At 31.3% G+C, this 13,849-nt stretch overlaps 2 protein-coding genes across 4 annotated transcripts; both read right to left on the reverse strand.

The window, feature by feature from the left end:
• Positions 1-43: 43 nt before the first annotated feature.
• On the reverse strand, positions 44-4,411 carry LOC145327538 (uncharacterized). The gene is made up of 6 exons (XM_080171083.1): positions 4,298-4,411; positions 3,741-3,838; positions 3,070-3,322; positions 2,462-2,558; positions 1,207-1,273; positions 44-1,032 (listed from the first exon to the last, which is right to left on the reverse strand). Exons 1-6 carry the CDS (start codon positions 4,409-4,411, stop codon positions 771-773), a joined length of 891 nt encoding a protein of 296 aa, XP_080027209.1. The 3' UTR covers positions 44-770.
• A 310-nt stretch (positions 4,412-4,721) lies between these two features.
• LOC145328916 (peptidyl-tRNA hydrolase 2, mitochondrial-like) lies at positions 4,722-13,832 on the reverse strand. Of its 3 annotated transcripts, none has more exons than XM_080172866.1 (9): positions 13,627-13,832; positions 12,948-13,013; positions 12,375-12,490; positions 11,924-12,025; positions 11,408-11,471; positions 10,909-10,959; positions 10,509-10,561; positions 9,074-10,039; positions 8,326-8,450 (listed from the first exon to the last, which is right to left on the reverse strand). In XM_080172866.1, the coding sequence occupies exons 1-8, from the start codon at positions 13,700-13,702 to the stop codon at positions 10,013-10,015; spliced, it is 555 nt and encodes a 184-aa protein (XP_080028992.1). In that variant the 5' UTR covers positions 13,703-13,832; the 3' UTR covers positions 8,326-8,450; positions 9,074-10,012. The 3 variants fall into 3 exon arrangements, with proteins under 3 accessions (XP_080028990.1, XP_080028992.1, XP_080028991.1); XM_080172865.1 differs by lacking the exon at positions 8,326-8,450 and having other exon boundaries at positions 9,188-9,357; positions 9,562-10,039; XM_080172864.1 differs by lacking the exons at positions 10,509-10,561; positions 10,909-10,959; positions 11,408-11,471; ... (2 more) ...; positions 12,948-13,013; positions 13,627-13,832 and adding exons at positions 4,722-4,995; positions 5,750-5,859 and having other exon boundaries at positions 8,330-8,450; positions 9,074-10,014.
• Between the last annotated feature and the right edge of the window lie 17 nt (positions 13,833-13,849).

Here is a 13,849-nt window from a genome sequence, read left to right on the forward strand (position 1 = left end):
TAGAGTATCTTTGTCATTTTTAATGTTGATATGAATAAATAAATGCAATAATTTATATTTATTTAAATTATCATAATATAATGTCTAATATCACATAATGTTACAAAACAATTTTTCTAACTACTACTTTACTTATAATACATAACAAGTGAGCAAATGTCATTAAGGGGGGGGGGGGGTATGATTTCTCTTAAGAGGGTGGTGGTAGTTATAATCCTTACATGAACTTAGAAGCTCTATTATAAAGGAGAACAATATCGGTTAGCGAGATATTTCGGCCCAGACACGCACACAGAGATCCTGTTACTTTATTATAAAGATAGAATACTACAATTGTTAAATGTTTAAGGTATTAAAACAAAAATTTTGATTGAACAAAATCGTCAAATACCAAACAAATCATAATCCAAAAGGGAAGACACTAAGTCAAATTTTTAACCTTAAGACAATATGACCTAAGAATAACATTTGATTAGAATATCAAAATTAGTCTACTGAATGCAGGAAGGTAGAGGACAACAGGGATCTAAAGGGATAAGACAAAAGCCGATAAATTGACGTAAATGATTTCAAAAACTGAAGTACAAGTTTTATATTTATTTTATTTATGTTGAATATGCATAGTAAAATAGGCAAGAATTAGCTATATCTTGTAATTCAGAATGGCAGTGTTTAATGTTAATAATTCAGAAAGTTCCTTCTTTCCTTAGAAACAAAATAGTTTTAATCTACCTATACAATTTTAATTAAAACATAGTCAGAAAATCAATCTAGTTTTCTAGCTCAGCCGCCAACCGTCGTAATTTTCCGTTTCTAGTCCTAATATCTCGTAAATATTTCTGTGTTTCCAGCTCCACAATCTTGCTGCTTGGAATGGCAGATTTCTTCTGTCTCTTGCTATCCATTTCTCCACCCGCCATTTTGGATTGAGCATTATTGATTGATTGATTTTCCTCGTGTTTGCGCTTCTTTATAATCTTAACAGCGGCATCCAGTACTTGGTTGTCAGTCAACGGAGGAGGTTCTGGTTTTCTGGAGTAAAAATACATATATGAAATAAATTACACAAATGAAAGGTATTAAAGTAACGATTTAATTTTGTTTAAACAAATAAGTCAATAGCAAACTTTCTGCTGATTAAAAAAAACATTGTAAGGCCATACATTAGTTGTTAAATAGCTAAACTAATGAGTTAAAAATACTTACTTAGAAAACAATGGAGGTCTAGTCTTTCTATGGTGGTGATATAGCACAGATTTTGTTCCATACTCAATCCTGATTTTGGATCAATTTATCCATTACTTTAATTTTCACTTTAGTCAAATTTTAGTAACATTTAATAAAACATGTTCAATAGTTCAGCACACTAATTCCATTTAAAATTGTAGTGCATTTTAATATTTTCAAGGGGCGTCGTAGCTCAGTGGTAACGCACTGAGTTACGGTGATGAGAGTTCGAGTTCTAGTCCCCATGTGGTAACTCGAATTTCTCAGTTGAATACATTCACGCAACTTCCCCTGGTTGTGTAAGAAGGGGATTATTGAGTAAGTTTGGATACTTAATAGTCAAGTACATAATATCAGTACTACCCTTATCCCAAGCTCCTCTGCGGAGAGCGTCATTCATTACGGTGACATAATTTGGGACACCTGCCATACTCGGCGAGGGTGAGGTAATAATGAGTAGCTCTCATGAGATAGCGGGTCAAGTCATAATGTGCTTGAACGTGGAGCTTGATAGCCCTAGTGGCTATACAAAAGTGTCTCAGCCTACTCCATGACTACTTAGGTCCAAACCCTAAGAGACTATGGCTGATCAATCAATCAATCAAAAGGGGATAATTTTGGATTTAACCTTGTTTTGTGATGTAACTAAAGGGAAGTGGGTAAGAAGGAAAAAAATGAAAGAAGTGGGTTAGGTAAAAGTTTTCAATTAGAATTGTTTGTCATATAAATAATCATGTCCCAGGGGTGTATATTCTGCACAAGATTTATTTTTTTTCCCCGGCGACAATTTTTTTTATTTTTTTCCCCCCCTTGTTTTTTCTCACCAAGTAGGGGGGAAAATGGAAAAATATTTATATAACTCTATATTTTATTTATTTTTTCCCTCCTGCCACACATTTTTTTAGTTTTTTTTTCACCTAGGAGGGGGGGGAAATGGAAATTTTTTTTTCAGTTTTCTTTATTTTTACATTTTTTCCCCCTCCAACCACTTATTTTTTATTTTTCCCCCCCCCCTGAGCCGGGGATCCCATGTAGAATATACACCCCTGTCATGTCCTCTAAATCTAACTCAAGCTAAGCTTTGATAAAGGAACTGTCTTGCCAACATAGTTTTCGCATTTTGGGGTGAATAAAAACAAAATTTAAAGAATGTAAAAGTTAATAACATTTCATTGAAGCATAAAATACCTAGTAAAAATAAATCTAAAGTTTCATTTTCAATAATGGATAATATTCCTTTTCTTGTCTGTTGGTGGGCTGGGACTTGCTTCTTCATGAAGACGAACATGCACACGTCTGTTTCCAAGAGATTTGCCATCCAAAGATTTTACCTAAATTAAAGAAGAAACCATTTATTTAGACTACTATTCAGAGGTGTATATTCTGTACATGATTAATGTTTCTCTCCTGCTGCAAAAAAAATATTTCAACCCCCCCCCCCCCTCTAGTTAAAATAAAATTCCCCTTTATTCTTTTTTCTGGATAATAGCATCAGCTGATGTTTTCAGTACACTTCACCTATTTTTCAAAGAAGACGATAAAAATCAAAACACCAATAGGATTCTTCTAAACACACAAAAGTTTTCACATCATCTTTTACCAGGGTTCTACAGGGATAAGACAATGGTCGATAAATTGATATACATCCCCATTGTTAATGCACATTATTACCCCTTCTGTAGATTACAAATATTGATTAAAACGTTTGGACAATCAACTTAATGAAACAACCAAAAAAATCATAAAAGTCCCTTAAGTTATTGAGCTAACTAAACGTTATTAAAAAACTTTGGGGACTAGTGTAATTAACAGCCTAATGTCCCCGTCCTCCCTGTCTTATACCTTGACATTGATGCTAGCTTCTTCCAGAGGAATTCTAATATTGACTTCATTTTCTGTAGTTTCCATAATATCAGTAGTGCACACAACATTGTCTGAAGACGTTTTCTTCGTTTTGGAAGATTTCTTGTTCTCATATCTTTCAGATATTTTGGAGGATTTTTCATAGTTTTTGGATGATTTTATTTCTAATGAAGATTCTAATTCAATGCTGCTCTTGGTACTTCTGGTTTTACTAGAGGTCGATAAATCGGATCTGAAATTAGTATATTTATCTTTTTGGCATATATTGTCAATAAATAATTTAGTAGGTATGACACACTAATTCAATTTCTGTTTTTTTGTCATATTTTCTACCTCCCCCCCTACCCCCCCAAAAAAAGAAAATAAATAAGTTACAGCACTTGGATGAAGCCAGACAGTACTATTTATATATCTTCTATCTATTTATAAACTGTGTAACTTAATTATTAGAATAAAACCAGTTTTGTTAGACCCGAGGGTCCGAAGGACCAGGCTAGCAAAACTGGTATTAATTTTACGATTTTTATTTTAATTTTCATTGAAAATTGTCCGTAATACGATGATATAAATAAATTTTCATTATATCAAAGTACCGGTTCTAATCCAGCGGATATTGACCCGTTTCGAAGCCATACTGGAAATTATATTACCTTGATGATGAAATTTGCACTGATGAAACAGTATTATCTTTGGAGGAATATTTAGAAAATATTTCTTTGTATGAGGAATACTTGTCAACATTGTCCACCTGTTAATTATTGAAATAAAATGGAATGTTAAAACATAATTGCAATGTAAATTTGTAAAATGTTTATTAAATCGTATAATATTAAGTAGATAGCTTGCTTGTATCCTATTATGTAAAGTAGTAAGGCTTCTTTGTTTGAAGATTAATATTTCATTATATCTACTGAACCTATTGAGTCCTCTTTTTAAAAGAAAATTTCACATAGGTTGCAGGTGGCCTAAGGATAAGCCTTGGATAGTTTTATGCCATTTTCCTACCCCCTTCATAACCCTTTGAATAAAAAGATGCTAGGGGCAAATCCGCTAGTCTTAAAAAGTAATAAATACTTAGTTCAATATTATAGTCTTTAGGGAAATAAACTATAACAATAAAAAAATAATTTTGCCGGATTTTAAGGACTAAATGCATCAGATAAAAACCAAAACATCACTACAATTGAATTATTATTCAAATGTTCACCTCTGAAAAATCCGTTGGTAGTTTTTTAATAAAACTAATGTTAGCTTCAACCTTTTCCTTCAGAGAAGATATCTTTCCATACTTTTTCCTCGCCTCTCTGGAGCAAGTTTTCATATATTAACATAAGTTTAATTTTAGAAATCAAATAATATCATACAACAAGATTAGTTTTCATGAAAACTGATGTCATATAATATTGAAAGGAAAAATATTGTTCCTTCTTCTAAAAATCCGATGAATATTGGTTAAGTAATGGCATAGAAACAGGCCACTTTAATACAGTGTGACACGTAGACAAACAAATTGACAACTTTTTATGGACACCTTTGTTTTGGAGGTCCATACTGCATGTGGAGAAAGAATTTTTAAAAATTTAAAGTTGGGGAAAATGATAAGAAGAGTTCTAGAACTTGTTCTTTGGCCACTCTTTTTGTTTATATTAAGTTTTAATCATCAAATAATATAGGAACACTTTCCTGAGTATTCTATCAACCTCTTCTGCGCCACTTGTAGTTCCCCCTCCATTACCCACACCCCCATATTCTCTCTCCCCCTCCCTACTACCACCACTCTTTTCTCCCTCCCTTGAAGATGATTCTACAAGTTGACCGCTTCGTTGTCGCTTATGCTGTTTGGAGGATTTTTTAGATAATTTTGCTTTACTACCACTTTTGTGATCTTGTGTTTTTGCTCTAAAACTAAAACATAAGTTATTTTATATCAATCTTCAGTATAAGGAGAGGTATACGTGGAGATCTCGTAAAACTCGGCCTTTTGTACATTTAAAACATCACAAAAAGCTAAAAATTCATTTCAAAAGCTCCCTACGGTATAGCTCCACTGCGGAGAGCTTCATCCCATACAGTGACTTAATTTCGAATGTTTGCCATGCTCTGTGAGGTTGAGGTAATAATAAAAAGCTCCCGTGAGACAGACTGTCAAGTCACAATGTGTTTAAATTGGCCCTATAGTAGTTATACAGAAGTTTCTCGTCCTGCTCTATAACTACTAAGGCACAAACAAAAACAATAACTACATACACACACACAAGGGACCCTAATAGACTCGTATGTGATTCGTGAGTATAATTCCATATTGGTAGTATTCTAATAAATCCTAAAATTGGGGCTGGGCCGGATACTTTATTGCTCGGATATCCGGCAAATTACAGGGTATATGGCCGGATAACCGGATATTGAAGCAAAAACAATCTTCATAAAAATCGGCTGCCGTTAACCCCGCCGACTGCCGGCTGTGGCGGATGGTAGCTGCCAAGTACAGCTGCCGCCACATGTTTTAAGATTTCATAGAAAAAATTTTCAAAAATTTTTCTTCTACCTTCAAAAATAAGAAAATTACAGCCATTTAACATTTAAAAAGTAGGGATTTCTGTAGTATAAAATAAAAGATTATAATGCCGGATATCCGGCCCAACCTTTCCTAAAATGTTACCTTAATAAAAGTTGATTAAATTCATCTGGATTGTCTGCCAATAAAGCTTCAAATAGAACATTTAGAAAGTCCAATAATAAGTATGTGTGCAACTCATTATTTTCTTTTACCTACAAATAGATATTAATGATTGGTGGTATCTCTCAAATTGCTTAGTCGAGTATAGACCCCCCCCCCATTACAAAAATAACTTATTTAAAATAAATTCTAGAAAGGGTGCTAAATATTTTGCCTCAAACAACCAATATTATTACTTGGAAGTTGCACAAGATTTGCATGTACTTTGGTAGTGATGCTCGCAGCTGACTATAATAATGATACCCCTTATCAAACCCCTCCCCTCATACTGGATGGACGAACTGACCAATTCACAGCTAGCTTAAGCCAGGTACAGGTTTACCTGAGCACGCCAAAGAAACTAACTAGCAGGGGTGTTCTAGGAAGGTATTGTGAGTTCATAACCACTCTTACTTAAATCGTAGCTGTAGCTTCCCTACTATGATTTTTTTCAAAATACATTTTCTTGGCTGCTGGGTTTCAATTTTTCTTTCTACTATAATTATGAAATTAATTGTTTGTTTCAGTGAGCTAGTTTACAAAGTTTAAAGAGCAAATCTATCTGTTAACTGGATATCTCAGTCATATAATCCAATCCATCAATGAAAAATAATAAAAGAATTCATATTCTTTTACTAATTATAAAATTTTAAAGTAGATACTTTCAAGGTTATATAAATTACATTTAGGCTAATAAACCATCCTTATTTTTAATTTAATTGATGAAAGCAATGATAAAAGCCTGGTGAATCTGTATCAGATTGTCCCAGAATATTTCTGAGACAATTCTGAAACACCTAGTATATTTTTCATTTCTCTACTGCAAATTATATCTTTGAAGTCAAAGATAAATAAGATTATTTTAAACTTAATCATCTAAACTATAATATGTCTGAAACAAGTAAACTGAAATAATCATAACACAACAAGAACAAACTCTTAGTAGAAATTATATTTTCATTTATTCAAGCCTTCTCAATTTTGATCATTTGAGAGTTACTGACTGGTAATATCAGTACATGTTTAACAATAGATCAGATAATTGACTCAAATTACATTGATAATTGATACCAGAACTTATTTCTTGTTGGTTGAACAAATTATTAAAGAAGGTCTCTTCTTTTTTAAAAATCTGATAAACTAATTCAGATGATCTATACAGACCTGTTTTTTTCTATCTTTGGAATCTTACAGTCAAACAAATATTACAATTGCATTTCTGCTCTGTTTTATCATCTGAACAGGTACTTCTTTGCAGAATAAGATCTTTATTATTAGGCTAGCAAGTAATTCAGTTAAATTACCAGTATTTTTTGGCAGTACTTAAGATATTTCAACAAGTACTGCATGTGCCAGTTAGAAACACAGGGTTGTTAATGTTATAGTTCACATTCATTAAATATACAGAAGCTCTCAAATGATTAAAATTGAGAAGGCTTGAATAAAGCAAAATATAATTTTTACTAAGAAGTTTGTTCTTATTGTGTAGTATAGCTCTAACCGCGCGTTTTTTGAGAATTAGACATACCATGTAAACTATTTCAGTATCACCTACTCTCATTATTTTTTTTGTCACAATGGACACAGACCATGCCATATTTGCCTGTTAGTGTAAGGATTTTTTCAGTTTACTTGTTTCATATTATAGTTTAGATGATAAGTTTAAAATAATCTCATCTATCTTTGAAGATATAATTTGCAGTAGAGAAATGAAAAATAGACTAGGTGTTTCAGAATTGTCTCAGAAATATTCTGGGACAATCAATACAGATTCACCAGGCTTTTATCATTGCTTTCGTCAATTAAATTAAAGATAAGGATGGTTTATTAGCCTAAATGTAGATTATATAAACTTGAAAGTATTTACTTTAAAATTTATAATTAGTAAAAGAATATGAATTTTTTTTATTATTTTTCATTGATAGATGGGATTATATGACTAAAATATCCAGTTAACAGATAGATTTGCTCTTTAAACTTTGTAAACTAGCTCACTGAAACAAACAATTAATTTCATAATTATAGTAGAAAGAAAAATTGAAACCCAGCAGCCAAGAAAATGTATTTTGAAAAAAATCATAGTAGGGAAGCTACAGCTACGATTTAAGTAAGAGTGGTTATGAACTCACAATACCTTCCTAGAACACCCCTGCTAGTTAGTTTCTTTGGCGTGCTCAGGTAAACCTGTACCTGGCTTAAGCTAGCTGTGAATTAATAAGGTCAATATTAGGAAGCTAAATTAACTAAGTCCAAATTTTCCCATGTCATTATATACTATAGGTATCCAATTGATGATACACATGATAAATTTCAAAGAGGAAACTTTAAAAATACAACTATGGCTAGAACTATTAGATTATGAATTTGTATATAAATTTTCTAGGAATAGGGGTATTGTAGGTCCACAAACTGCTTGGGGTGAAGCCTCAAATTAGAAAAGTAAATATAATATAGATAATCATTATTCGCATACAGACAAAACAGCCTATATGGTAGTTATGCTAAACATTTGATAAAAATTACCTTTTCAATATCAATATGAGAAATATTGATGCCCAAACATTGAAAGATTTTTTGGAGACTTTCTAGTTCCAGGTCAAGGTTCAAGGAGGATTTGCTGCTAGATTCATTCCCAGATAGCTTACTAAATAATAAAAACATTTAAAGCAAGTATTTTTTAATGTTTTATACAGGAACAGAAAAGAGCTCATGATCAATTTGAATTATTGCTAAAAATAGGAATTATTTCCGCTGGGTAAAATATGTGCCGAACCAATGGATATAATATACGTGGATATAATGACAAGGGGAATTTTTTCGGTAATTTAGGTTGCTTTTTTAGAGTTCATATATTAGTCAGTACTTTCATACTTTCCGGGGAGTAACTGTCCGACGTATAATGAAGTTGACTCTATGCTTAAAAATAATCTATTCTCATGGTGTAAAACTTTCTACGTTAATTAAAAAAGTTAAATTATAAATGTTCCGAATTGTTGCCAATTTTGACTTTTTATTATCAATGACAAAGGGAAAAGAAGGTTGCGGGTAAAATCCGTATAAGTGTGTGTTTTAAGGCTTAAAAATAGTAGTAGAACGATAATATTCACTAAATATGTGGATTTCTTATTAATAAGAACTATAGACAAATTTTTATCGTTCTACTACTGTTTTTAACTTGAAACACACAACCCTTACGGATTTTACCCGCAACCTACTTTTCCTTTATTAAATTTAAATTCATTAGGTAATGTTATTTTAAATACTAACTTGTTTATTTTATGTAACAACTTTGCTGTTATTTGGCCAGTAAATGGAACATTAAATCTTCCGCTCAAACTTTTCAAAATATTATTATTTATTTCATCCAAATCCATTTTAGCATTTCTGAAAATAATACATGATTAGTTTGTGACAATATCTATCATATATCGGTTGTATAAAACAATTATGGCAACAAACTGGTTTCATTTTTAGAAAATAAAGGCCTAAAAATGTATAACAAGTAATTATCAAGTTAAATTTAAGATCAAAGAGGTTTATTCAAAGGAGAACTATTATGCCAGTATCTTTTCTACTAGGCAAACTAATCGTTATGTTAAGCTTATTTTTTTTTAAGAGGGATGATAATCTGATAAACTTAATTTTCATATAGTATGATTTTAATAGGATGTTCAAAATTTTGCAGAATATACACCCCTGTTATTTGTTACAAAGAGAAAATGATATAATGTTTGTAAAATGTAATTTCAGACTACTGGAAAAGGCAAAATAGTTTTCATTTAAATGAACAATTCCCACTTGCATTTAAAAATATTGGGATTTTTTAAAACTTTGTCTGTTCTATTTTGCTTTGTTTTTCTACAATTAAAAAAGAAATACTTTTCCCATAATATATTAACAAGGTTACTAAATAATGAGCAATAACAAATATAAAACAAGGCTTTTCTTAACATGGTAGGTAAATGGTAAAAAAACATAAAAATGTTAGATATCGAAAAGTTTTTGAAAACTTTACTTTACATTATCACATATTACACCAGTTTGTAAACTTTCTTATATGGAAGCTCATCTAATATTTTAAAATAAAAATACGAAGATTTTTCAAACAATTTTTGGAGGATTTTTAATATTTCTTTTTGTAATTAAAATAACTGAAATTGGTAACAAAAAATAGAAATGCAGGTTAAGAGTTTTTGATTCTAGCTTCTAGTAGAGTTTGAGATTCCCAGTAACCTAAAAAAATTATTATTGTTCAGACAAATGTAAATATCTACATAAAACAGCATTTTATTACAATTTTAAGTAAGATCTTAAAATATCTGTAATATAGAGTTGATTTTTTAAACAAAAGATCTAGGAAAGGGATAGTTTGATTGAGAAATACTTTTTAAAGAAAAGTCTTATATACTTTTGAGGTGGTTTCAGGCCTTTTACCCCTTCGCAAAGCCCATGGAGGATCAGAACAAAACTAGTATATAAAGTGATTTTTGTTTGTATCTTAGCTTATAAACTCACTAGCCACTAAACCATTTAAGGAAAGCTTCACATGTGTCCCAGGAAGGTTTTAGACCATATCAGTTTTATATTTATGTCTTGGACTATCTTTAATTTTGAAATCAAGCGCTGTAATTAAAAGTATAAAAACAAAGGACAATGCGTCCGCTTAAAGCGAAGCTAGTTAAAAATATAAAAATAATAATACCTCGTTAATACTATCTGCAGGAGCTGGACCAATCGCTAACACAGTTTTACTTCCTAAATAATACATTTCTAGAATCATGAAAGAGATTGAAACAGATAGGAAGAAAATCTAACTATAATTGTATAAACAAGATTTTTAGAAATAATGTTTTTGATAAATAGTTCTAAAATTATTATTATAATAGGGAAGGTTTTAATTATTACATTTATGGGGGGGAAGGTACCCCCATCCTCCAAAGAAAATTACCCCTGGATATGAAAATATACCCTTTCCCACACCCTTTTACATTTTCTTTTAAACAAAAATCCAAAGAAGAGGCTCGACTTCCCCCCTCCCCGCATTCCACATTTGTCCCTGAGTGGACAGCTGCTAGTTTACTTAAAAATCAAAATCTTATTACCTGGAGCAATTTGAGTTCTACCAGCATCAGCTATCACTGCGCTAACCAAACCTGTGGTCACAGAATATAAACAATAATGTCAAACATATAGAAAATTCAAAAAATGCCTACATGTTTAAATTTAAAAAAAAAGACACTACAATTAAATAAAAAAGGATATTTTTCTACACATACCGCGCAGCAACTTAAACAAAGTAATAATAGTTTCTGTAAAAAAGACCAAAAACAGTTCATATTAAATATTTCCAATAGGCCCGTTAAAAGGAATATATTTACAGCAAACTTTTTTAGGTTTACTGTATGTGATTGTCTTTACTATTTAATCTGTGTAATAAGAATAGTATGTACTGTCCTGTTCGAGTATGTTACATGTATAAACAAAATACCTTACTTTAATATCCGAATAAAAGCGTTGACGTGCGAGTATTACTATTTAAATAAAATATATCTCTTTCGTCATTTATTTATCCAACTAAATAAGATTAGGTATATTCCATGCCTGCACTTCTTGCTTTAGCCAGCAATAAATGTAATTCGTCCTCGGAATCACATTTTAAAGTCACCTTAAAATATTACATGTTAAAATAAGAATAAAACAAGTATAATCTGGACACTTATTCCATTATGGCTTCGAAACCGATAAACATCCGCTGGATTATCCATACTGAAAAATCATGTATAGCATCGCAATATAGACAATTTTATAATGAAAATCATTTACTTAAGACCAGTTTTGTTAGCCCGGATCTTAACTTAAAATCTTTTAATTTAATATCCGCGGAAAGGTGTCTATAATGCGAATCGATAAATAACTGTTATTGATAACATTTAGTAGGGTGTGATAAAAATGCTAATGTTTTTCTCTAGAGTTTTTTTTCATATTATGAAAATAACTTTTTTTTTAACGCAACCATAAAGTAAAACATTGCAATGGTTGATTCCTCTATTCCTATGCTTTGGACTTTGAAAAGACTAAATGTTTCATTTTATCAGTAATGATGTTATAAATATATACCTTAGGTTGGCCATTGCATTCCCATATTTTAAGCCATCTGGGACATTTTCTTCTAGCTTGTTTATATGCTGCTAACGTAGCGTGAGAACATTGGGCTGCAGCCTAAAGAGATTAATCAGTGGAATTAATATATTTAGGTATTTTTAATTAATTGTTGTGGACTATGTCATGGAGAGAAGACATTGGGCTGTCTATTACACTAGTCCCCAGTTTCCTTACTCGTTGGCTTAACAACTTTGGGAACCTATTTTTAATTTCGATTGGTTTGTTCATTAAGTACAGTGTTCAAATGTTTCAACCACTAATTTTTTTCTACAGAAGGGAATATACATAATTTTATCGTCAATTGTCTTATCCTAGCACTACGACAACAAGCTAATATTTCAGATTATGAAAACTAGAGAAGAAAATCTTAAGACAAATTTAGTAAATGAAATATTTAATTTCTTACCTTTCCTTTGCCCATTTTAAGATCATTTCTGACGACCAGAACCATTTTACAATCTTCAACATCCTCAATGTCGCTATATTCGCTATCTTCCCCGCTAGAATACACGGCTGAGTCCTCTAGATAGATAGAAAGATAGTCAGATGGATTTATAAGATAGATGTCGCTATCCTTATCATTGGAATACACGGCTGAGTCTTAATGCTTATTAATGCTTGGATATTGCACCAGATTTTATGTTCTCTCTAATAGATTGATACTAGCAGCTGGCTAAAACAACGATCCCTTTGATAACTTCCACCCCCTATACCCCATCCCCAAGCCTCCTACTGGATAAACTAACTTACTAGTAAATAAGGCTTAGACTAGCAACCTAAATTGACTACAAATTTTCCCCAGTCAATAAATCCATATATACATTTCTAATCTACATAGACTCTATAAGCCTACTTTAACTTAATTATAGAAAGCATTAATTTAAAGATATTTCTATATGTACCAAACAAATTGTCTTAAAAAACCTTCCTTCGTCAATCAATCATGATAAATCTAAAAAGTTACAGAGCTTAAATTTACCTGATTTTGTGTCGTCTTCCTCACAATGTTCTGATTTAGTGCTAATATAAGCTGCGGTGAATGTCACTGAATTTAATAGATTTAAAAATGAAATTCTTTCTTAAATCATAAAGGGAAAAGTAGGTTGCGGGTGAAATCCGTAAAAGTGTGTGTTTTAAGGCTTAAAAATAGTAGTAGAACGATAATATACACTAAATATGTGGATTTCTTATTGAAAGAACTATAGACAACAATTCTTTTTAAAGTTAACATAAAATTTTATTGTTCTACTACTATTTTTAAATTAAAACTCACAACCTTTACGGATTTTACCCGAAACCTACCTTTCCCTTTGTTTTTACTGTTAAAAACATAATTACAAGGATGACAGCACCCTTAGAAGCTAATAATACCAATTATGGAGTTGATTGGTATTACTTAAAATCTTAAAACTGCTGAAATAAAAGGAATGAAAACAATAGTGAAGCTTTGATTTGGTCCTAGTACAGTAGTTTTACTCCAAAATGTATAGATGGCTAACAAAAATGTCCAAGAACCATTACAAAAAAATCTGCACTCCCCCCATAAAAGAGGACAAATGATTATTTTCTTTTAATATATAAAGTGATACTGATCACCTAAACAGGGATAGTTTATACCTATTTAGTTTTTTAAAAGTCAAATAATTGAAAATCTATTCCTGCAGCAAAACCAAAGCCAGCCACAGCCCCCTGCCAAAATCTTAGCTCTCTCAATATATCCATATTTATGTGCATTGTGTAAGTAGGGGCGCAGCCTCTTTATCTTTCACTTTGTCCTTGTTAAAAAATAAAATAATTCACTAGATATGTATGATGAACAGTTTAATGATATTGTATCATAACATTTTATGTCAACATCTAAAATCAATTTTAGAATATTTT

Source organism: Acartia tonsa, chromosome 9 (assembly GCF_053477335.1).
Source record: "Acartia tonsa isolate MP-2025a chromosome 9, ASM5347733v1, whole genome shotgun sequence".
Taxonomy (NCBI): Eukaryota; Metazoa; Arthropoda; class Copepoda; order Calanoida; family Acartiidae; genus Acartia; species Acartia tonsa.

What these genes read in the sequence shown, in the direction of transcription:
- LOC145327538 (XM_080171083.1), bottom strand. Translation starts at nt 4,411, where the DNA reads ATGAAAACTTGCTCCAGAGAGGCGAGGAAAAAGTATGGAAAGATATCT. An exon ending in TACCAACGGATTTTTCAGAG is followed by an intron (nt 3,839 to 4,297) that starts GTGAACATTTGA and finishes AATAATTAACAG; the next exon opens with GTGGACAATGTTGACAAGTA. An exon ending in GTGCAAATTTCATCATCAAG is followed by an intron (nt 3,323 to 3,740) that starts GTAATATAATTT and finishes TACTAATTTCAG; the next exon opens with ATCCGATTTATCGACCTCTA.
- LOC145328916 (XM_080172864.1), bottom strand. Translation starts at nt 9,180, where the DNA reads ATGGATTTGGATGAAATAAATAATAATATTTTGAAAAGTTTGAGCGGA. An exon ending in CTCATATTGATATTGAAAAG is followed by an intron (nt 5,860 to 8,329) that starts GTAATTTTTATC and finishes ATCTATTTGTAG; the next exon opens with GTAAAAGAAAATAATGAGTT. An exon ending in TTTAATCAACTTTTATTAAG is followed by an intron (nt 4,996 to 5,749) that starts GTAACATTTTAG and finishes CTTATGTTTTAG; the next exon opens with TTTTAGAGCAAAAACACAAG.